Source organism: Pleurodeles waltl, chromosome 4_1, assembly GCF_031143425.1.
Source record: "Pleurodeles waltl isolate 20211129_DDA chromosome 4_1, aPleWal1.hap1.20221129, whole genome shotgun sequence".
In the NCBI taxonomy this organism is placed as follows: domain Eukaryota; kingdom Metazoa; phylum Chordata; class Amphibia; order Caudata; family Salamandridae; genus Pleurodeles; species Pleurodeles waltl.
The window spans coordinates 982,549,746-982,573,415 of NC_090442.1; the positions used below are offsets into that span (position 1 = coordinate 982,549,746).

Sequence of the window (23,670 nt, forward strand, 5' to 3'; positions counted from 1 at the left end):
CGATGGAGACGGGAAGCAGAACACACCATGGAGGACTTCAGTGAGACTACAATGGCGTTCACACTGCCAATGAAGGGAATATGGAAGGGGGCAGAGTGGGAGCAAGCTGACCACACAGGGCAGGTGGGAGGGGCTGTGGCAGCACAGAAAACCATGCATGGCAAGCAGGAGGGTTAGTGGTAGCACAACTGCCATGGTGGGCAAGAGGGAGGGGGCATGGGCATGCACAAAGGACCATGGAGGACAGAAGGGAGGGGCAAGGGCTGACACAGACAAGAGAGGGCAGGGGAAGGGCCTTCACAACAGGCAGGGCAGGCAGGAGGAGCAGTTGAAGCACAACAGAGCATGGAGGGGAGAAGGGAGTGGAAGCAGAATGGATCATGGGCGACAGGAGGGAGAGGATAGGGTCATGGACCTTGGACAGGCAGGGTCGAGGTGGCATGGACAGGCAGCAGCCATCTGACCATGCTAGGCAGGTGGGAGGGGCAGTGGCAGCTCAACAGACAACTCAGTAAATAAGAGGGGCATTTGCAGGTCCATGGAACATGGTGGGCAAAAAGGAGAGAGTAGGGGCATGCACACAGACATCAGAGGGCAGGGGTAAGGAGGGTGGGAGTAGCAAGCTAAGCACGAGGCTAAGCAGGAGCGCAATAATGGGGCATAGAATTGGGCAATAGAGGGCAGGAGGTGAGGGAAGGGACATCAAGCCAAATGGAAGGCACTGACAGCACATCAAACCATCCAGGGCAGGAGGGAGGGAGCTGGTGCTTGGACTCGAACAACAGAAGGTAGGGAGGCAGTGGAAGGGGAAGCAAGGTAAGTGTTCAGGGCAGGTGGGAAGGAGAGAGGCAAAACAACAGCTACACAGGGCTGTAATGGGGAAGCAGGGGCATGGACTTGAAAAATGGATGGCATGGAGAGGGAGGAGCAAGAGCAGCAAGCTTGGGTGGGGACAGCACCATGCTAGGTTAAGCCTGGCCTCCAATTCCCTGCCCACCATGCATTGTGATGGGCATCTTACTTAACTTTTAAAAAAAAACTAGAAATTCACTAAAAAAACAAAGGTTACAGGGAAGTTATAGTTCGGTTCAGATTTTACACGCACAAAACCACTGAAATTCAGCTGTTAGAGTTATTTCAATTAACTATAACTCATGCCCTAAGGTAACCACAGCTCGTGCTCCCGCCAGGCACCACTAATTACCCTGGATATTACATCACTAATGACATCTTCTATAACATAATTGATAATACCAATGTAACATTTGTAGTAAAATTATTGATGAGAAAACTGTGCATGGTGAGGGAGTGAGTTATAGTTACCTTAGGGCACAAGTTATAGTTACGTAAAATAACTAATTATAACAGCTAAATTTCTATGGTTTTGTGTGTGTAAAATATGAACATAACTATAATGTTCCTGTAACCTTTGTTTTTTTTTTGTGAATATATATATATATACACACACACACACACACACACACACACAAAAACACTGAAATTCACCAGATCACCAGAACCATCTATAACTTGCACCCCGTCATACACTGCTTATTACCACTGATATTATAACAGACATCACTACCGAGGTTAGATGGTATCAATTATGACATCACTAATCACATCTTCAATGATACTGCTATTCACATTACTCCATAAAGAATTACAATATTTTAAAAAAGAAAGTTGTTAGTAATGGACTGGTTGTCATGCACGATAGATAAATATTGTGTTGATGTATCTGCGAAAACTTTCCATGAAAGAGCCAACATGAAAGATGTTTTTTTTAAGAAAGCCTTGTGCAGATTTGTCAAATTGAGTCAAAGTTATTAAGAAAACAGAAAATGGCTTTCCTAATGCAACTCTGACCTACCCAACTACACAGTGGCGACCCCCACTGTATAAATCTATATCTATTATTCTATCCCAGGAAAGACTACTGTGGCTGAAGAAACTGATTTACAAAAATTACAAGAGAAGAGAGTCCATTCATCTTCTGCCTGAAAACGTACTCCAATCTGATGTGTTATTTAGAATTTAAATACAGTAGAGACTAAAGTTTGTGAATATGCCTTACTTAGTGACATGACCTGCACAATAGAATGGAAGAAAAAGTAGCTTGATCAATGTTTTTTCTGTGCTGTGCACACATTCTGTGGCCAACATAGTATTCTTGATGCTGTAATAAATCAAGTGTATTAGCTTTATGACCTAATTCTTTAACCATCATGTAGGCAATAGACATTGAAACTTTAGTTTTCTTGTATAGTTCAAATAAAGCTACAATGATTTACCTGTCCATAAGCAAAAACTGTTGCATTGTAGCCATCGATACAGCCTTCAATTAATTTTTCAGTGCACTGCTGGAAAATTTCTTCTTGGTGAGACTCGATATCAAAGACATGGTCAAATGTAAAAGCCTTATCTTTTCCAAGCACTACCTGCGGTTCACCAGGTGTCACAAACGTACAAATATGACATCCTTCAATCTTCTCTTTGGCAAGTTGTGGTCTAATTCTGCAAAAAAAAACATGTGCAATCATGTACACATTCACACAAGGAACATGAAAATCAGAAATTAATATGTACATCGTAACTGCTTTTAAAGATATTTAAAAATGCTATTTAAAAAAACAATCAAATATATTCTTTTGTCAGCTTTAACAATAAAATAATAATATTTCTACCATATAGACCCTACATCACAAAACAAATAAAAATATGGCACTTTAACAACATGATGAAAAAACTTTAAAAGCTCACATTAAGTTATCAGCTGTATCCCGCATTCAACGCAGCAAAGTCTTTTGAAAATATAAACACTCAGCTTAACCTTTGGAAATAAGTTAACTCAAAAGTTAGCATGTCCCAGTCTACCAATAATGTCCCTCAGTACAACACGAATGACCAGGCTTAACTTTAATCCTCTTTTGGTATAATAATTTCTGTTTTTTGATTAAATCATTTTCCTTCTAAATAATGAAAACTCCTACAGGGAACTGGCCCAATCTCTAGCGTGACTTACAGCTTTGTATCAACTACTTGATTGGAACCCATGTTTTGAGAGACTTTTGAACAAACTCTTTCCTAAGAGAGGCTTTGCTGCCGTGAACAAGGGTATTCTAAGCATGGCCAGCTATTCAACTGCTTTCCCTCAAACGATGGGAGGACTGGCTGTGATGACGCATGGAGGTAAAGGAAGAGGTTGAGACATGAGTATGTACCATGCTCTGGTCTTGTACGGTTGCAATGGGGTAACAACTACTTGGGCATTGATGTTCTTCCTGTCACTTGAAAGATATGAGGTCCATCTAATGGGGTGCCATAAATTAGTCTTTGGGGTAGTGACAATGAACTAAAGGAGGAAAGGGCTTCCTCCTCCTCTTTCTACCTAGTACCTAGGTACTTCTTTACATCACAGCAATTGAAACACGTACACAAAAGCCAGGAAACAATGACTGAGGGATTCCATTAAAATATAAAGAAACAGGGCAACTTACCCAGAAAACATTTACATAATATCCACAAAAGGAAGGGACCAATAAAAAGAAGGTGCAAAAGCAAATACGGCTCATCCACAAAGGAATGGTTTACCATGGCTTCTCGTCCCAGCAGATTATCACACGATTATTCTGGGCATACGCCCCACACTGTTAGTAGCAATGACACACAGACTAGCATCTCACATGTCATATGACTGGAGCTGTTAAACAGCTCATAGCCCGAGCCTGGAAGAACCTCTACGCCCCTCCGATAGAGGCCTGGTTCACACAGCTTTGGCACACCATGGCAATGGAACAGATGACCCATAAATTATTTTATGGACAAAAAGTTCCGGCGCATATGGACACCTCTTAAAACTTATATGTCCTGCTTAGAATACTTATGCTTTCAGCCTCCCAGGCTCCGCGTCCTCCACAAGTTTGATCCATTCGAAAAGGGGAGATTGTCCCCCCTCTCCCGCTGCAAAGAACTACGTTGAGGGATGTGCATTGTCCTGGAGACCTCCTTCCTCTGCTACACTTCCTCCGATGCAGGAATCGACTGGAGATCTCATTACCTCCCCCGGTTTTCTTCCCCTTCCTTGTTTACATATTCCTATTAGTTGTCTTCTTGCACCTCCAAAATAGGCACATTATACCACTGGAGTGAAGCACCAAGTCCTTATTATACGATTTCACTGCCTTACCATTGGTAACACATTGACACATAATGGCTCATTTCTTTGCTCTTCCATCTAAAACAGCTTTAATTTTCAACTGTGTACCTGCAGCACTGTTTTACTCAACGTGCTGTCAAAGATATGTGTATATTCAGTGATGCTCCATTCTTTAAGATGCCTAATGTGATGTAAGATTGAAAAAATAATAATAAACAGATTTTGAGGAATCTTGCATAGGACCCAACATTCCTGCTTCTTTATTCTTATTCCACACGGATTTTAAGTATGCATTTTACACTGCCTCCGAAGTACACACATTAACTCATTAAGCTACATTACCACACACTTTACTGGTGAGTCACACTCAGGGTACTTGATGACTCACTGAGCAGTTTACAGTATGCTCCTTCTCAACAATGATGCCGCATACCACCGCTAAGTCTCTGTACCTACTGAGCTGCAATCCGCCGCTTTAAGTTAAAGACATTCAGCTTTGCTTTTTTGAAAAATACACGTGTTTTCTGTTTCATTGTCATCTTGCAAAAAAACTCAGTTAACCTGGAATTAATTTCCACCAAGTAAAATATCTGGCACTGCACGGAATCATTACTTAGCTGCTAGGAAAAAAACAATGGCAAAGCCAACTGGGCAATAGGTCTTGTCTAGGTAACGGCTACTTGTTTTACCAATGTACTCTAGCCATGATGTACACCGGCAAGGCTACTGTTCAGCGTGGCATAGACTGGAGTGGCATTGACTGAAGTGGCGTATAGTGGAGTGGTGCGGCATAGAGTGGGCAGCATAGCATGCGCAGCGTAGAGTGGCATAGAGAGGAGTGGGTTAGAGGAATGAAGTGGCATAGAGAGGAGTGGGGTAGAGGAATGAAGTGGCATTGAGAGGAGTGGAGTAGAGTGTAGTGGCATAGAGTGGTGTAGAGTGGAGCGGCACAGTGGAGTGAAGCCGCATAGAGGGGAGTGGAGTGGCATAGAAAGGAGTGGAGAGGCAGAGAGTGGAGTGGAACGGAGGAGGGTGCCGCTGAGTGGAGTACAGTGTCCTGGAGAGGAGTACAGTGGAGTGGCAAAGTAGAGTGGAGTAAAGTGTTGTAGAGTAGAGCAAAATGCAGTCTAGTGTCATGGAGTGTCGCAGAGTGGTGTGGCATAGAGCAGAATGGCGTCGAGTCGAGTGGCAAAGAGATGAGTCGAGTGGCACAGAGTGGAGTGGCATCGAGCGGAGTGGAAAAGAGTAGAGTGTCGTGGAGAAGAGAGGCGTGGAGTGGAGCAGGGTGTAGAACAGTGCAGTAGAGTTGCTTGTCAGAGTGGCTTGCCGTGGGGTGGTGTAAAGTAAAGTGGCACAGAGTACAATGGCATAGAAAGAACAAAAATGCCATAAAGTACAGTACAGTGGCACAGAGTGCAGTGAAGTGTTGCAGAGCGGAATGGCGTAGAGTGGCTGAGTCGAGTAGAGTGGTGAGAGTTGAGTGGCGCAGAATGGAGTTGAGTAGCGCGGCATAGAGTGGAGTGTTGCAGAGTTTTGTAGAGTTGAGTAGTGTGGCAGAAAAGCAGGCGCACAGTACATTTTTCATCCTCTTAGAAACAATATTACGGACCTCAAATCGACTCTACTAATCGGTCCCACAATTTTAATTTTAGAGGACTGGTGTATTATTATTAAATCTAAACATACTATGTTTATGACTAGTTTTCCACTTTATATATGAAAATGAAGGGCTTATTTATAATACAGTATGCATGTTACTAGGAGCAAACTCACACATAATAAGTGAATGGTTCACTTTTCACCAACAAAGACAATGGTTTATTTATCCATGGATAATGTTTTATAATTGTTTTATGTTGAAGGGCATTAACTTTTAACAACGTCAATACGCGTTTACTCTGTCCTGTTTTTCACTCCTAAAAACGTTTTAAGTAACTATTCAAGTGATCAATGTATTTTTGTGAAGCGCAACATAATTGTAAGTTAGTAATATTGTAATTTAATTATTCTTTTATGATAAAAAAGTATAATGTGGGCATTATTGCAAGTATTCACATCTGATAACAACAAGAAGCCCTCATTTGCCTCCAACTAGGTTTGTGCTGTACAGATACTGCTGCGTAAAGGCAACCCCACAGCAAGAAACCAAACACCTGGACAGCAGTGATCAATCGAAAGACGGCCACTAGGCAACCCCATTGCAAGCCAACCAGGTCTACAGAAGTGGTCAACAGACAGACTGTCAAGTAGAAGGAAACAGACTTATGATTATTTAGTAATATGTTTTACATTTAAACACTGAGAACATATTCCCGTCCTGATAAATAGACAGAAAATTGCTTGGCTACCCTCAACATACCCCATTTACTTGCTCTCTTTTCCCAGCTTTCCTAGAACATTTCTAATGTTAATGCCACCAAATGTTATTTTTAATTTTCCAGGTGGTTGAGAAAGCAGTGTGCAGCACCGGAATCCAGTGCCATTCATTGAATTAATTAATTATTCTAAGACTATCTGGAATAGTCTGTGCAATGGGTTTTATTTCTATTATTGAATTAGGATAGTCGGAAACACAATACATTAGCATTTAAAAGTATAATCCTTAAACATCTAATAAAAGTTACTCCATAGTGGCATGTTTTTATGACAGAAATGTTATCTGAGCGATAAGGTCTTTACCGAACACAATCGTCCGGCCCAAAACGACCCCATCAGACACCCAAAAAATAGAACCAGGGGCATCCTATGCCTCTGAATATTAATAAGATTACACACTTTTAAAAGATGCACCGCTGTATGAAAAGGCCACACTGCAGTTGCACTGGAAGATTTCTTTACAGTCAAACGGCACCCACGTTGTATTAAAGGCTTTTCAAAATCTCCTTAGCCCTTTACATGGTTTGCTCCAGAGTTCTACTACATCTTATCATTAACGGTTTTGAGCAAGGTCATCTCACCCGTCACTAAACAAAAGATTTCTTCTGACCAACTTTGAAAACTGTACAGTAGCAGAAAAAGATGGCCTTCTTTTTTTCTATTTTTGTTGTATTTCTCAAACAGAATTTTGAATATATTTCTCCACTTTCTGCCTATATGTTGTGAAATGTCATTTGTAGTACGGAATCACAATTTCTCCAGAGAATTGTGAGTGAAACGGATTATTTATCGACTTTCCATATTTGCATACACTGAAGAAATTGCTAGCAAAATATTTTTTCCCAAGTGAGATGCCGACCAAATATTGCTTTTAAGTTATGCATTATCTACTTATTTGTTGTGATTTTACCCACATACTACCATCTTTAGTCAACTTTACATTGTCCACAAAGTAGTCTGAAATTAAATGCTCAGTTACCACCACTTTAAGCATACCATAATGAAAAAAGGCTTTACCGATCACACTTCTACCTTTATGTCTATGCATGATTGAAGCTATATAAACTGTGACCAAAGTGTATGCATGCTCAGCAAAAGATGGCAAGTCATTCATACCTCTGCTTTAAAAAAAAAACTGACACCAATCAGCAATGAAATAGGAACCAAGGTGGAACAAAGCGGTGCCAAGGGCATAAAAAACGTAGAACTTTTAACATAGGTCAACGATAGTAATCCAGCTAAAAAATACAACATTAAAATAGAACACTGGAGAAGAGTGTTCGTCGACGCTGGCTACCAGAAATACATATAATGCAATCTGCCTTTCAGTTTGGGAGAGAAAATGCTGATCTGAGATTTGCAACAGACCAGATTAATGGCTGCCTTCCAGGTCAGGAAACATTGTAGAGCGAGAGCGCAGAGAGAACAATAAAGATCTGTGCCTGTGTTTTAGATACCATTTCACGTGACTTCAATGACCGATATTCCAACCCCGCATTGCGTTGATTCTCCGTTGAGCCAAGGTATAAAATTATACATCCCAGCAGACTATCTTCCACATATCAATTCATCCTATGCCTCGACGTGTGCTACATCTTTGCAGATTGAATGGTTCCGACGCTGGAGGCCGGGATCCGCATTATATATTAGGCGCAATGTCTCAGTTTACTGTGGGGGCACGCCTAGCGAAATACGGCAGGAATAAACCTGGAGGGTGCACCCAATGACAATGGGAAATGCATGGTCCTGACGACCTCACCACAGGTGCCAACACGGACAGTTCGTTCCCACCTGCACTGAGGACTGAGCATTACTGAAAGACACAACAGTCTTTGTCAGGAAGTGAGCAGTCTCTGTTTGAAGAGGGGGACAGACAGGCACAGTGCTGTATCTGCCTGCAAGGGGATGTCTGGGTATTCCTGCTGACCACCGAGGTGAACTCGCTGTGTGCCATCTATGTGGCGCACAGATCAGCAGGGGGCGATCAATCGCGGTTAAGCACTAAAAGAAAAAGAGACCCCCACCCTTTCACACTCCACTAAACAAAACTATTTTAAACATATGTGACATGCCAACACTCTGGCCCCACTTGCTTCTGGTCATTCCTTCCAGATTTCCAAAAAACATTTCAAAGGGAATAAAATAGCATTGGCAATAAATCACTTTTTGATAGATGAAGTGTTTGATTATAGTTGGCAACTTAGTGTGTGATGCCCCAGTTCACCACAGAGCCCTGGACTGGCTCACCTCTTTCCTCCCTGAGAGAACACAGAGTCCGTCTCCCCCCGTTCCGGTCAAAGGCCACCAAAACTATTGACGGAGTTCCCCCAGGGATCATCACTCGTCCCACCCTCTTCAATATCTACATGGCTCTGCTAGCCAACATCGTCCATTCCCACAGCCTCAACATCGTCTCCTGCGCGGACGACACCCAGCTCATCCTCTCCCTCACAAGGAACCTCGCAACCGCCAAGAACAACCTCCACACAGGACTCCTCGCTATTGCCAACCGGATGACAGCAAGCCACCTCAAGCTGAACTTCGAAAAATACAATCTCATCATCTTCGGCCCCAACAATTAAGCATGGGACGACTCCTGTTGGCCAGCCACCCAGCCTGGGGTCACCCCCAACACCAACCACCCACACATGCAACCTCAGCTTCATACTAGACTCTTCACTATCCATGACCCAGCAAGTCAACGCCATCTCATCCTCATGCTTCAACGCCCTTCAAATGCTCTGCAAGACCTTCAGGTGGATTCCAGTAGAAAACAGAAGGACGGTCACCCATGCCCTCGTTAGCAGCAGACTGGACTATGGCAACGCCCTCTACGTGGAAACATGGGCCAAGCTCCAGAAAAAACTCCAGGGCATCCAGAACGCCTCAGCATGTCTCAGCCTCAATCTCCCTCGCCACAAACACATCTCTGCCCACCTCAAGGGCCTCCATTGGCTACCCATCGACAAAAGGATTGCCTTCAAAATCCTAATCCACGCTCACAAAGCTCTCCACGACACCAAACCGGCCGACCTCATCGATCGACTCAACTTCCACATCCCAACATGCCAGCTCTGCTCCGCCAACCTCACCCTCGCAACAGTCCCTCGCATCCACCGTACCATAACCAGTGGCAGATCCTTCTCCCACCCCGCAGCCAAAATCTGGAGCTCATTCCCCGCCAACCTACAGAAGACCAAAGACCTCCTGACCTTCAGGATGCGCCGTAAGATCTGTCTCTTCGTGCAGTAGCACCCCCCTCCCAGCGCCTTGAGACCCTTCGGGTGAGTAGTGCGCTCAACAAATAATTTGATTTATTGATTGTCTGAGAAATATAATCCAATAAGGAATCAACATCTTGGTCTACAATCAGTGGCGGCTCCTCCGTTTGGGCACCCCCTCCCCACCACCAGCAGCAGCAAAACCTTTTAAAGAAAATGATAATAAGCTATGGTTATTATCGTTTTCTTTGAAAGGGGCGGGGCCACAGGGGTGACGTGCAGTGAGGGGGAGTGCTCAGCACTCCCTCTTCAAACACTCCCCCTTCACAGCGCATGTGTGTTTGGACAGCAGTCTTGAGCCGGCCAAACACACATGCACTTCAAGCTCTCTCCAGCTTAGCAACTGTATTGCTGGCCTGGAGAGAGCCTGCACAGGCTCTCAGTCTGCCTGGCGCAGGGCAGGTTGGGAGCCTATGCCTGCAGTGAGGAGCGTTGAGGGACAGAGGAGCAGCGGAGAAGGCAAGTGATTTAAAAAAAAAAAAATTATATTAAATGTTTCTGAGAAGTGTACAAAGTTGTGATGAGTGTAATGCTTGATTTAATCTGTTGCTCGTTATTTGCACACCAAGCCACCTCAGTTTGAGTCCACCCATCCTGCTCTAATCGGAATAGTCCAGCCTAAACTGCCAAGATACGATAGGTCATCCTTGAACATAAGCAAACCAAGACTGTTTTTTCCCTGATTGGGGTTCTTCAGTTGGCTGTAGCTTAGATCCAGTGGCACTGTGAGCCCAAGGCCACATCTGGTCTTACCTTCCACACTTAAGGCGTTGCACAGAAGTATACAAAACCGTGGTGGAACTGGTCTGGTAGTTCAGGCTGAACTGTCCCCATCAGAGCAGGGTCAATAGTGATTTGCATATGGCTGGATTTAAACTGAGGTGGCATGGTGTGCAAAATAACATGCAGTGGGATGTGGCTCCGAGTAGTTACCAGCAGCTGACATAAATTCAAGCATCCTGCCCATCACTTTGTTGTGTACTTCATTGAGAATTTAAGGCATACACACATCACATACTTCCTAAGTCATAGACTGCAATTAAAATGAAAATACTTGATGTCACTTACAATTAAATCCTAATTGGAACCCCAATGAAACAACACAACAATGCCCAGAATACCAGGGTCTTGGGACATCCAGCAAGAGAGTGATGGGCAAGGTGCCTAAGTGCATGCTTCTGTACCTGATCACCATACCTGGCCCAACCCATCATCATCTGGCAAACACATAGGCATGGGGTTTCTCAGACTCCATCATCGGAGCCCTGAAGATTGAAAAGGCCACACCAAATGTAATCAAGAAAGGCGGATATTCACCAAAGCCCAAGGATGTGCCGCAAGGCCAAGATAGTGTATGTGGGCGACGCTGTGTCTGTGCAAGATCGGGGGCTGTCTGGGACAGCTGTGTAGGAGCGGAACTGACAGACAAGCAGTCGGGTCCCTTTGCGAGACTGCAGGATGCCAGAGATCAGGCTTCAATCTCTAGCTTCCTACCCTGATGCACTGGGTAATACGGTTCTGAATGTACAGGTTGCTCCATACCAGTAGGCCAATGAGACATTTTGGGGGCTTAATCGAATGGGCTTGAACCCAGTGTGGAGTAGGTCGGGAGAGCCCTCCTTCACCATCCACATAGAGGGAGAAGAGAAAAACGTGATGTGGTGAGGCTTCTCCCTTTTAAATGGAAGACAAGAGTCTTGCACACTTTATCACCATGGGCGACACTTTCCTGCCTGAGGTACAACTGGTGGGAATTCAGCAAGATGTGGTTGGACATACAGCGGCAACCTCAAGGAGTGCTAGAAGGGTCTGAAAAAACTATCTGTCCTTCTAGGTGACGAAACAGAGAAGCCATCTCCAGCGAATGACCCAGCAGTTTCACTTTATCAATAAACTGCTGGCCTCAGTTCATGCCACAGTTTGGGCACAAAGGAGACGAATCAGATAGAGGAGAAAATCTGTGAGCTCTCCTTTCCCTGACAACATTACTCCAACCTGATTTACGAGAGACCATCCCACCCCCATCAGCAGATACATGAATCGTTTCTAACAGAGCTACTCCCAGAGCCAGGCAGAGCCTAACAGTGACATACTTCCTAAGCACAGGCCATCCCTTTCTCATGTCAGAGACGCTCTCGAAAACCGGGGGCAAAATCCAAGGAAGTAATAGCCAAATGGCTTACCTTCCGCTATTCTTTACCAAGAACAAGCTCCAATGACATCACAATGAAGAAAAAAAATGAGGTTGCTAACACATTAACTTAAACATCAGGAAGGGTTTAAGTAGATATTTAGGACTGGCCTAAAGTTCACATGGCAAGGCTGGGGCAGAACTATTCACAAGGTGAATGAGAGGCTGAAAGTTGTAACCAGCAGAATGGAATAACAGACCCAATAAATAAATGGAAACACAGCTTCAGCTCAACGCTCTATGGGTAGACATCCCGGAACAGATCTGGTAAATCCCAAAGAGAAAAGTAATTGTGAAGAAACAGCAGACAGAAGCAAAGACCTTAATTACTTGTCAGACTATTAAGTAACTCCGGAGGAAGCTATAAAGGGTGGGAAATCAGTGATCTGAAACATGACTGTGAACCAAAATTGGGGGTCAGTGAGGAGTTGAGGGAAAACATAGCTTTTCATGTATGTTGAAACCTTTTACACACCAATTGAACCAGTTTAATAAGTTTGCATGTTTTTTTTTTGTTCATAGCTCTATAGACAACGATGGGGAGAGTCTTGATCACTATAAGGCCAGGTTTACGTTTTAGAGAGTCACTGTGTAAGGAAACAGGAGAGGGTGGCAAGCCTATATCATTCAGGAAAAAAATTAGCTAAAACATCAAGAGTTGACACAACCAGAGCAGCCACCCAATTATTATCACAGAACATTAAAGTGCTTAAAAACTCATGAAAGAGAGACGATCTGGAGCTAATCTATGTAACACGATTGAAGCGTAATATTTTCCAAAAGACACATTTTAAAACAAAAAACCATCTTGGAATGGGTCACAAGGCATACTCCACCTAGATCCTAGAACTGGGCATCCACAATGTAAAAAAAAAAAAAAAAAAAAAACGCAGGAGTACCAATCATCCTCAAACCTTTTATTAGGTGAGGGAGAACAGCACAATTAAAGACACCAAACAATCTCAGTCTACAGGATAAATGGAGGAGTTGAAAAGGCAAGAGAAACAATATCAAGCACAAACCAACCGATCCTCTAGACTAGTGGTTCTTAACCTATGGTCCAGGGAACCATAGGGGTCTGCAACACTTACTCAGGGGGAAGAAATATGAAATCAGAGGCTAAAATTTAAGGGCCTGATTGAGATTTAGGCAGATGGAATACTACCATCACAAATGTGAGTGATATCCCCTGAAACATAATAAGAGTGCCATAGGATATAATGCATCTATAATAAGGCTGACAGATTATCAGTCATGTGTCAGGAGTAGTATTCCATCTGCCAAACTCCAAACCAGGCCCTAAGTTTGTATGCTCAGATTGATTCATGGGAGCAGTCCAGTGCATTTGTGAATTAAATAAAATATTTCATCATTTGTGTATTCGTTTGATGAATTCTTGTTTCTGTTTTGTGGTTAAAAACTCTAAAATTGCTTAATGAGTTCATTAGAAATGGGGAGGGGTTGGCAACAGATGCCTGCTCATTGAGAAAACATCTAGAAAGAAAATATTGACATTACCTTTGAGCCTAGATGATGAAAAGACCAGGTCACTTGGGTTGGTGTGCACATGAAAGCATGGATAAACGCAAGTTATAGGGAACCAATAGCGGGGTTAAAGTCAACTCCGGGAGAACAGTGCCGTTTTGACAGTGTCAACACTTGTTTTGTCATGTTTTTTTAAATTTATTTTTTAAATCAAGGTCCAATATTGGGCGAGCTGCCAGGTTCTCGTCGAAATAAAAACAAACTCTAATAGCAAAAATATTGTTTTCATCTCAAAAAGCACACAGTAATAGTCCGTGGCACAGAAGGGAACAACTTTGTGTGTTGATGTGCTCTTTGTGAAAGAGCAGAATGCCATCACTCTAAATAAAGTCATTCAATGGCTGAAGTGGGTTGACGAATCTGACCCAGGCATTATGCTTTAGTAGGCAGAAGAAAAATGTAACTGTCACAATAACAGACCAAAGGATGAAGAGGGTTCATAGGTCCTATAAGGAAATAAATTCAATATGTAATTTTAATTATCATCTAAAGGTCTTGGCTAACACCAAATGTGTTGGTCGACAGCCCATCCGAGCAATGGCACAACATGAAAAACACACACAAGTTTATGGTTGAAGAAGGATGACCTAAAGCCCTTCTCTCTCACACTCCGATCTACACTCGTGATCTCTTATGACAAAATGAAGCTTTCCTTATAACTAAAGATGTCTTTGCTAGAACTGATAAGGATGCCTACTGTCCGGTCTACCTGAGAACCCCCAGCTGAGTCACGAAATCCCCCTTCTCCACTGGCCAAACTAACAAAAAGATATATAGCACCGATCACCTTAGCAAACAAATCTCTGGGCCTCTCTCCACCTCCTAACCCCAGTGGCATGTGTTTCACTCGGAATAAAAGAGGACAGATCTAACGCCATGTACACAGCAGTTCTAAATGAGCTACCAGCAGAGAGAAAAAATCCTTCCCTCATCCGTGGCTAATCAGAGAAGAGCGTCTTGACTCCAGAATGTTAACCTCATTCCATGCCTGTCTTGGACCTGCAAAGGGCGATGGTGGAAGGTGGGGTGATAGAAGGCCTCATATACAGTTTCACTTTCTCCCCTCGTTTAGGGCTTTGGAGATCATGTGAAGGAGTGAATCAATATCAACCAGTGCAGGCGTTTCAGAAAATGGGATTTCACGTTATGGCAAACAACCAAAGAAAAATTAACCTATGTTGTCACTGGTCTTACTTTCAAGCACAGAAAGAAAAAACCTTTCACATTCAGTGCTGTAGACCGAATCCTCCAATGATAGCCTAGCACAAGTTGCATGTTAAGGAGTGCCACTGGAATTATGCGTCAAGAGGGCCAAATTATGCAGCACGGTTAAGTAAATTATGTAGCAAGAAAAGGTAAATCATGCGGCATGGTGCTGCACATTTTGTAATAGTATTACTTCATTATTTCGTCATTTATAAACTTGGCAAAGCTGTCTGGGCAACGGTTGCACCTCATTAGCACCACTTTAATAGCCAAATAAAGCAATAAGGACCAAAAAGGTGACCAGTCCAGCTTTACAAAGGGCCTCTCGGTGTGCAGCAACATGTGTTGCTGCATTTTTAGTAACTTTTGAACCGTTTGAGTTAGAAACTTTTTTTTAATTAAAATCTACAGAACCTAAAAACTCTTACCATGAGATCCAAGCACCCCAGAAAAAAAATCACCAAAAGTCTTGAGGTTAAGTAACAAGTGTATCTTCTTTATTGATACTTATTTCCTACACTTCAATCAGGATCTAGCGAGCACGTGCTTTGTCACAAAAAAATAACTGATTACTTTATCTGGGCTAGAAAGACTATACGCATATCATGATTGATACAACACGTAAAGCCCTATTAGTTAATAGGATATGCACCACCAGTGAGAATGAGTCACTCCAAAAAGCAAATAGTGTAAGAAGAGCCAGCACAAGCAACTCCAGAAGTTTTGTGATTTCTTTAGGACTCACATCTCATGTTAAGAGTTTTGGGACTTTTGTTCCCATTTGGAGAGTCCCCAAGTGTCTTCTTTCCCTTCCTTTATTGAGCGCCATACAATGGGCATATGCAGTTCTGTTATACGTGCTATTAATTGGGAGGTGAGTGCCCTGGCAAAACTTAGTGGTAGGATTTGAACACCATTAATATAACCACGCAGAACGTCAAAACGCTCTCTCTCTCACTTCCATTTCCTAAGAGCAGGATTAGCATCGTTGTCCCCCTTCTAGAAAAAAGGAGGAAGAGAGTGAGGTTTCCAGCCACGCAGAATTTAATTAAGACGACGAGGGGGACAATGCTCGACAATGTTGTGTGTAATGTTTAACATTGCATTTAACTTCTCATTCACACCATTTGTACTTCAGCCACCAGTGAACATTGTCGTGCAATTCCGTTTTTTTGAGGTTGGATTACAGACAGCTGGCAATTTCCAGAAACTGATCACTTTTTCTACTGTGAGGCTGTGAGAATTAATCTGCCAGACTACCCTTAATGCGGCGTTTGTGGCTATCACCGTAAATCTGTTAGACATCAAAATTACCCTAACAGATCAAGATAACACAATAGCTAAATTCTGCTGAGTACCACAGTGCTTGCCGAGCAGGATTGTAAAAACTAATTTAACTTTTTCAAATAAGACAATAGTGGAAAGTGCCCCTACTCAATAGTAAACTTGGCAAATGTTACAACTCGTCAAAACATGTCATGACAACATAAGAAAGCTGTGCAGCCCGAGAAATACTACTGAACTTAGCGAGTGCCTAAATCTTATTGGCCTATGTGATATAGATTCAGTCTTGCACTTATTTCACAGCCATGTACATTCTAAAAAAAACTGCATTGGAAGCTCCTCTAGCTAAGAAATCCTTCCTTATTTTGGGGAGCTTTCAGATTCAGAAGGTTGTATACAGATAATTCTTAAACAGAAAGACAACAAATGTGGGTGGGGCACGTTATCAGGAATTCTATGCCTCAAAGATGGACTTACTCAGAGCGTCACTGAAAACAAAGCTCTTTCACTGAAGATGCTTGAGTCTAGTTAACACTAATTACATCTAGTTCAGACAGACAGTTTAATTATGTTTGTGTGCTTGCTAGCCTTACTTTCCTACTTAAAGGAGAGGACTGTTTGTCCAGGGAGTCCATGTGGGTGATAGTCAGTTTTTACATGATAAGAGACAGAAACGTTAGAGCTGTAAAGTTTTTTTCATTGCTGTATGTTTTATTTCAAGGATCTACACCCAGAAGAGTGACAAGACGTACCCAACAACAGACCCTGTGGTTGAATTCTCTGGCAAACAAGTCCTGTAAAAAAGTACTGAAAAAAGTATATTCAATTGTGCACGGTTTGTAGAATGTGAGGAAACATGCCTATACCACAGTTTTACTAAACCCCGAAATAGCCTCATGCACCAATAATTCTAGAAATTGGACCTATGAATGTTTCATTACAAGCCCCTACTCTCAGGCCTGGCTTTCCTACCAACTCGCAAAAAATATATTAACAACAAGAAGCCTCCATATGAAATGAAATCAGCCATGTTTGCTGGAAATGAAACAACATTCCAAACGTGATCAGTGCAAAAGCTATATGCTACCTTCACAATGAGACTGTGAAAGCTTCCATCTGAAGGATAAAAATGTCCTTTAGAGAAAAACCTGGGTGGAGCAAACATCAAAAATGCTTTCTGAAGTGAAGACAGGTACAGAGGGGCCTGATTTCCAATGAACTTATAAACTAGAATGAAAGTAACGGCCACACTGCCTCGACTTCCAGATATATGACTGATGAAAAGTTGCTGAACAAGTAAAATATTTTCAGATGATACCAACTAACTACTGGTAGCACATTGAAAACAATACAGATGTACAGCCTTTTAGCGATGAATTCTCCTACACAGACAAATATTTCATTAAGCACTTTGGGTAGAAAAGATATCGTTTATTATGAGAGAGAAGATGCACAGTGTTGGTCCAGCTACATACAGCGGTCAAAATCCGGCAGAGTCTCCGGTTTGTCATAAACGAGAAGAAGTCTCTCCTAGTACCCCTCTTGGAAGGTGTTTTTTCTGGGTTTTGTGATAGACTTTCCATCTCAGAAAGTGACAAAGATCCGTCACAAGCTGAACTGAGCTGCACCCTGGCCAGACAGTGCGTCTTGTTAGGTAAGATCGCTCGCATGGAGGGTCTTCTCTTAGTCTTCCATTCAGGCCTTCTTTCTGAGGCCCCTACACTATCGGGCCTTGTAAAGTTTGAAAGCTACCCATCAGCACAAAGGACTTACATATTCTCAAGTGGTCACCCTTTTAGATGAGGTGTGGGCAGAAATGCACTGGTGGCTTTCCCATGTGGAGGAATGGAACAGTAATGAGATCTTCGGATCGTCCCCAGACCTCCTCATAGAATCCAACACCAGCAGGTCAGGATGGGGAGCAAGGTGTGGAGATTTTTCCACAGGAGGTTTGTGGTCTCCTCACAAAAAGAGAATACATATCAACTGTTTGGAGCTCCTATCTGGGTCCTTTGCAGTCTGGTGCTGGACCAGTGACAAGATTAAATTGTGCGCACTCCTAAAGCTAGACAACATAACGGCAGTCCGATATATCAATCACTTAGAGGCCACCTGCTCCAACGTGCTCTCCAAACTAGCAGCCAGCTTCTGGCAGTAGTTCCTGGAATGTCAGATTGCAGTCATGGCAGAGTATTTCCCTGGTCAGGCAGACTGACATTCTCGCCAATTCCAGGATACCAGTCTTTAGAGGCTCCATCCAGAAGGGTTTGGCACACTCCAGGATCAGTGGGGTCTATTCTCAGTGGACCTGTTTGCATCTAGGTTAGGCCACGAGCTGCCCAGGTTCTTCGTCTGGAAGCCAAACCCTGTGGATGCGGCCACAGATGCGTTTCCTCAGTATTGGATCCAGGAGAACGGGTACGCCTTTCCATCCTTTACAATGATCACACTGGCCTCTGCCCAGATCAGGCTTAAGTGGTGATGGTCACTCCTGTTTGGAAGTCTCAAGTTTGCTGTCCGGTTCTTCTGGAACTTTCTTGGTATTTTCCAATCCGCCTCCCCCTGTTTCTGTCTCTTCTTCTCATCCCAGATCAGCTTCCACAGCAGACTATTCTGGAGGATCCCTGTCCCTGATGGCGCAATGGATTACAGAGGACAATGGTCAGTCCAGGGCCTTTTAAGTCAGGCTGAGGATATCTTGTCCAGAGCCTGGGCCGATAATACAATTAAACAGCACAGATCAGCCTGCAGGCGGTGGACCCGTTGGTGTTTGCACAGGGCTTTCGATCCTGTGGTCGCAAATATAGTACAAGTTATCAACTTTCTGGCTAGCCATGGAGGTACTGGCATATCGCTCCATCAATACCTTCCATTCAGCTATTTCAGCAGGGCATGTCCTGACACAGGACACATTGCTGGGTGAACATCCCTTTGTGTGTCAACTCCTTCAGGGATTCAACTGTCCCTTACCCCAGAGCCACATTATTCTGCATTCTGGGACATCAATTAGGTGCTTAGCCTGTTTTTGTCCTGACAACCTAACAGACGTTTGTCTAGGAAAGGGATGTCAGCTAAGCTAGCTATGCTGCTATGTCTGGTATCCTGTAGACCAGGTCTTGGATGTTTGGGCCTTGGATAACACTGGAAGGACTTTCTCACCTTCCAGAGTGCCTATCAGGATAAGCAGGAGGAAAGATTTTGCACTAGAATTATTTGCAACCCGGCTCTTCCACACTTCTTAAAGTTGTGCCTGGTACTGTTACCCTATTGGATGTTGTTTTTTCTCTTGCCTTATTCCCAGGGATTCATGGGAATGATAGTTTGTTGTTTTTACGTTTGTGAAATGGCTGCTATTAAATAAAGCAAAGGAAGAATAGCAATTTCCACCTTCGTGCCCTTAATCAAATTTAAACTTTCCTTTATGTAAGCTAGGGTATTTTTCAATCAATAGCAGAATAGCAGAAGGTGCTGCAGGTCATGCTTTAGCTTCAGGTGTACAAATGTGCCTACCGAGGGTTGTAGAAGATGAATGGTGTTAGGAAACCCCTCCAACTGTAGCAAACATAAAAAATAAACAAAAGATCAGTCTACCTTAAGGAATGCACAGAGCTGCAACAATAACCAGGACATGATGAGAAACAAACCAGGGCGGGGGAAAGAGTAATTGTAAAAAAAAAAAAAAAATTGCTATTTAGAGCTATGAGGTGGCGTTAACCACGTCATAGTGCACAAATGGGAGATTAATCCCAGCACAAGCAGCTTGACAAGTGCCAGAGCTACCGACTTTGGAGTTGACGAACCAGGTTCAAGCTTTTTTTTTTATGGTTCATTAATGCAAAGCCTTTATTATTAGGGTGAGCGCTCTTAATAAACGCTGTAAAGTCACTACTGACAGTGGTTCAGTAGGACAAAAAATAAAAGTGTACCCACACGTTTAAAACTTTAACAATATGAGACTATGTATAATGCTCCCAGAATGATTAGATGCAAATGTCTTCAGAAGCTCGTAAGCAAAATTGATGATTCTTTGCTCTCCAAATAAAATGTTCAGTAAAAAAATGCAAGAAGGAAAAAAACATTTTGCTAAACTACTATGAAATATTAGGCACTATTTCTTTGAAGCATCATTTAGTAAAATGTGTTGATGCATGTAAATATTTTAAAAAAATATTCATAGTGGAAAATCAGTGTAACCATTTAATAAGATTATGGGACACATGAAAATAAACAAGCACCGGGAAAAGCCAACCGATCTGACATTGGTGGTCAGTCTTTTGATTTTGTCAATGCAAGTCTTGTTTTGACATGGCTTTTGTAACACTTTATTGTTGTGGGAGTTGACATTGGCAAAAAGGAAAGAAAGAAAAAAGAAAAGAAAAGAAAAGCACACATTGCCTCAGTACTTCCTAGCACTGAACAAAACTATTTGGTGTGCCAATATACTCCTTGTGGAAGAGCAGAATGCCATCACTCGCACTAAAGCGAGCTGATAGATGGATGAAGAGAGAAATATAATTTTACTAAAAACAAATATCTTGGTTAACGCCAAATCTAATCAGGGGCTCAATTCCTAAATACAGTTAGAAAGGTGCACCCATGGTGAATGTCTTTGAATTAGAGGCTTTCATGAATTCACAGAACTAGACCAGGAAATCATACTCCTAAAAAATATTTGTGAACTGTCTTTTAGCAGGAACAAATATGCATGTGTAGATTTGCTCAAGCAAAAATCTATTGAGTCTATTGAGCGTATTCAAGTTTACTTTCCCTCCAACAACTTTTTTTCCCAGCCCTGAAAGAACATCTACTTCTGCCTCTGTCAGGAGTAAATTTCCAACCACCCTTAGTATGGGAAAAATCAAAGAAGAACATGCACATGAGTAGGTTTGTAAAGGCTCAAAGGTATTCCAGCCCTGGAACTACTGCTTAGTGCTACATCCTGCCCCAAAATGTAGATCTGTGGAAAGGGGGTAAAATAAAGAAATTGCTATAGTGGGGCTTGCAATTGCTAGTATTAAAGCCCTACTGTAGTATTAGCCCTACTACAGGGCAGAGAGGCTATTATCAGAGCTTTTACATAATGAGATTGCTGCCATAATTTGTCTCTGCAGTACACTGCACCAAAGGGGCAAGTAGATTTTTACAGGACAAGTAGATTTATGAAGCAACCAGCCCCGTGAAGAAGCAGATATTTTGTATAATTCGACACCCCTGCTGTTTCAAAAGAGATGGCCAAGTGTTCTCCCGCCTGCATTTTTAAACAAACAAAAAAAAATAGAGCTTCAATGTAAGTAGAAAAATATATGAGACAGAGTAGAACATACACAAATGTGTGAAACAAGAAATGCAGTAATGAATTATAATAAATAGGACTATATCTCAGGATGGAGGCTACAATGGAAGATATCATCAATTTATATTATGTATTCAGGCTCACAATAATGGACTCTACTTTCTTCATTATCCATTTCTATTGTAACTACGAAGAACATCTGCTTTCACCACCATGATAGATGTTATGCTCTGTTACCATTACCATACGATGATGCATGTCTGTCTATGGAAAATGCAATAATGTTTGTGTTAAAAAAAAAAAAAACACTCAGGCTTTCAATGTACAATGGCAAGAACACAACTCTTACTGCCAAAAAGAACAAGAAAGGAGAAACAAGCTCTTCTTAATCAAAAATAACACAAAAAGGAAAATAACCCAACCCAAATATTGTAACCGTGTAAGATTAACCACACTCTCTATGTAGGTTCAACTCACCAAACAAAACAATCCAGTGTATGCTGATCTTCACACGATTAACGGAACTTCTTTGAATAAGCTGATATACGAGTTTGGCTGGCAAAAGGCAGACGGCGTGGTAAGAGATTAACAGATTAAAGGGGGAAATGAGTGCAATTTAAGGATAAGAAAGGGGTGGTCTTGTATTTCACATGTGCTAGGAATGAGCAGTTCTGGGTAATGTTATGGTACTTTTGGAAAATTAGGTGTGGGGTCTATGAGAGACGCGGGTTAGATTAGAGTGTAACATGTGGAAGAGGAAGGATACAAGAGAGACAAGTAATGGGGCAATGTAAAGTAAAGATTCCACTTGCTGACTACTTTAATATTTTGGAGGGAAGATTTTTGAACTTTATGTCAGGACTGGAGGCGGGGATTAGCTGTTCTTTCTTCACTCCTTTATTACCAGGAGCCATTTAAAAATATTATGCAAGTAGATCATAATATCAAAGGACTTCATTTCCCATGAAACACTGTGGAAAAACAAAGAAGAGTCAGCCAAATTGCATCTAGCAACGGCCTTCAAGTCTCCCTGCAGACGCTCCTGCCCACTCTTTCGTCAATGCTCCAGCAGCCTTTAGTTAAGTACCTTCTTAGCACTGTGTTGGTGTCTATGAGTTATACCTTAATATCTTCTAATTTATTGCCATTTTGTGGATAATATACATGCTTCCCTCTTTATTAACCACTTTCTTTGCAACACAGCAGCAGGAATTGTAATGGCTTCTTAGCAGCCGCTCACAGTGTCAATTTCATGGTTCATTGGTGCAGTGCGGTCAACCGACCGCTAGAGGGTCCCGGGCTTGATCTCCACTTCGTGTTCAATGTGCTCTACCTCCCAGTGGGCAATGCATCAGTTTCACCCCACTTCCTTTGGTGAAGCGCATCCGGCTGCATCCTGCACGGGCGAGGTGACTGCATGAAAACAGAATAATCAAGCCCCTGCTTGGAGTTTTAACACTTGTGTGGGTAGGATTGTGCCGTTGCTCAGCTGCATAACTGGGACGTGACCCAGGCTGCATTTCACAGTGATATATTTGTTTCCCATTTAAGTGAAGGGAGTGTTAGTGTCCCAGGGCCTTTTTCAGTGCCTGTCCACTCTATAAAACTCTTGTAGGAAGGGGCGATCGTTTAAACACATTTACATCCTTATGGTTTTCTCAGCAACCTCTTCCTGGTGGAGAAGATGGATGTGGACCAACGCCTTGTTGTAAATCGCAGGGAACTCAATGAGTGGCTGGTCTTCTGCCACTTCAAGATGGAAGGCATACATCTTTCGGTCTATCGTCCCCTCCATGGTGTTTCAAAAGGGTCTTGAAACTCATGGCGGAAAACCTGAGAGTCAGAGGTATCATACTCATTGTCTACTGGACGATATTCTCCTTAGGGATCAATGTCCAAAGAGACTGTTGAATAATCTGCAACTGACCATAAACTTTCTGGAGTCACTCAGCTTTGTTGTCTATGAAAAGAAGTCTTTCCTTACTCCAACCTCAGCCTTACAATTCCTGGGTTCTGTAGTGGATTTTATTAAGCTCACGCGGAGTCTCCCATCACGAAAGTTCAACAAGGTAAAACACAAACTCAGAATGATTCTGGCCAAACCTATTACCTCACTGCGACAACTCACCCACATCGTAGGGCTTCTATCATCGCCCATACATGCCATCTTTCAAGGACCCAAACATTAACGAGCTTTACAACACCTCAAGATCTTCCACCTTCAACGGGGCTTCACCTACTCACAATCAACTCCCCTCTCGGAGGAGGCAAAAGAGGAACTGCAATGGTGGATCTCCCATATGGAAGCCTGGGATGGTTGAGCCATCTTTGGCTC

General features: G+C 42.7%; 1 protein-coding gene across 12 annotated transcripts in view; it reads right to left on the minus strand.

The window, feature by feature from the left end:
- KIF21A (kinesin family member 21A) overlaps positions 1-23,670 on the minus strand; it is a 725,937-nt gene that overhangs the window by 608,329 nt on the left and 93,938 nt on the right. For all 12 annotated transcript variants that reach the window (XM_069229749.1, XM_069229747.1, XM_069229752.1 and 9 more), the window contains exon 2: positions 2,295-2,517. In XM_069229749.1, the coding sequence (XP_069085850.1) occupies positions 2,295-2,517 (223 nt within the window). The remainder of the gene's footprint in view (positions 1-2,294; positions 2,518-23,670) is intronic.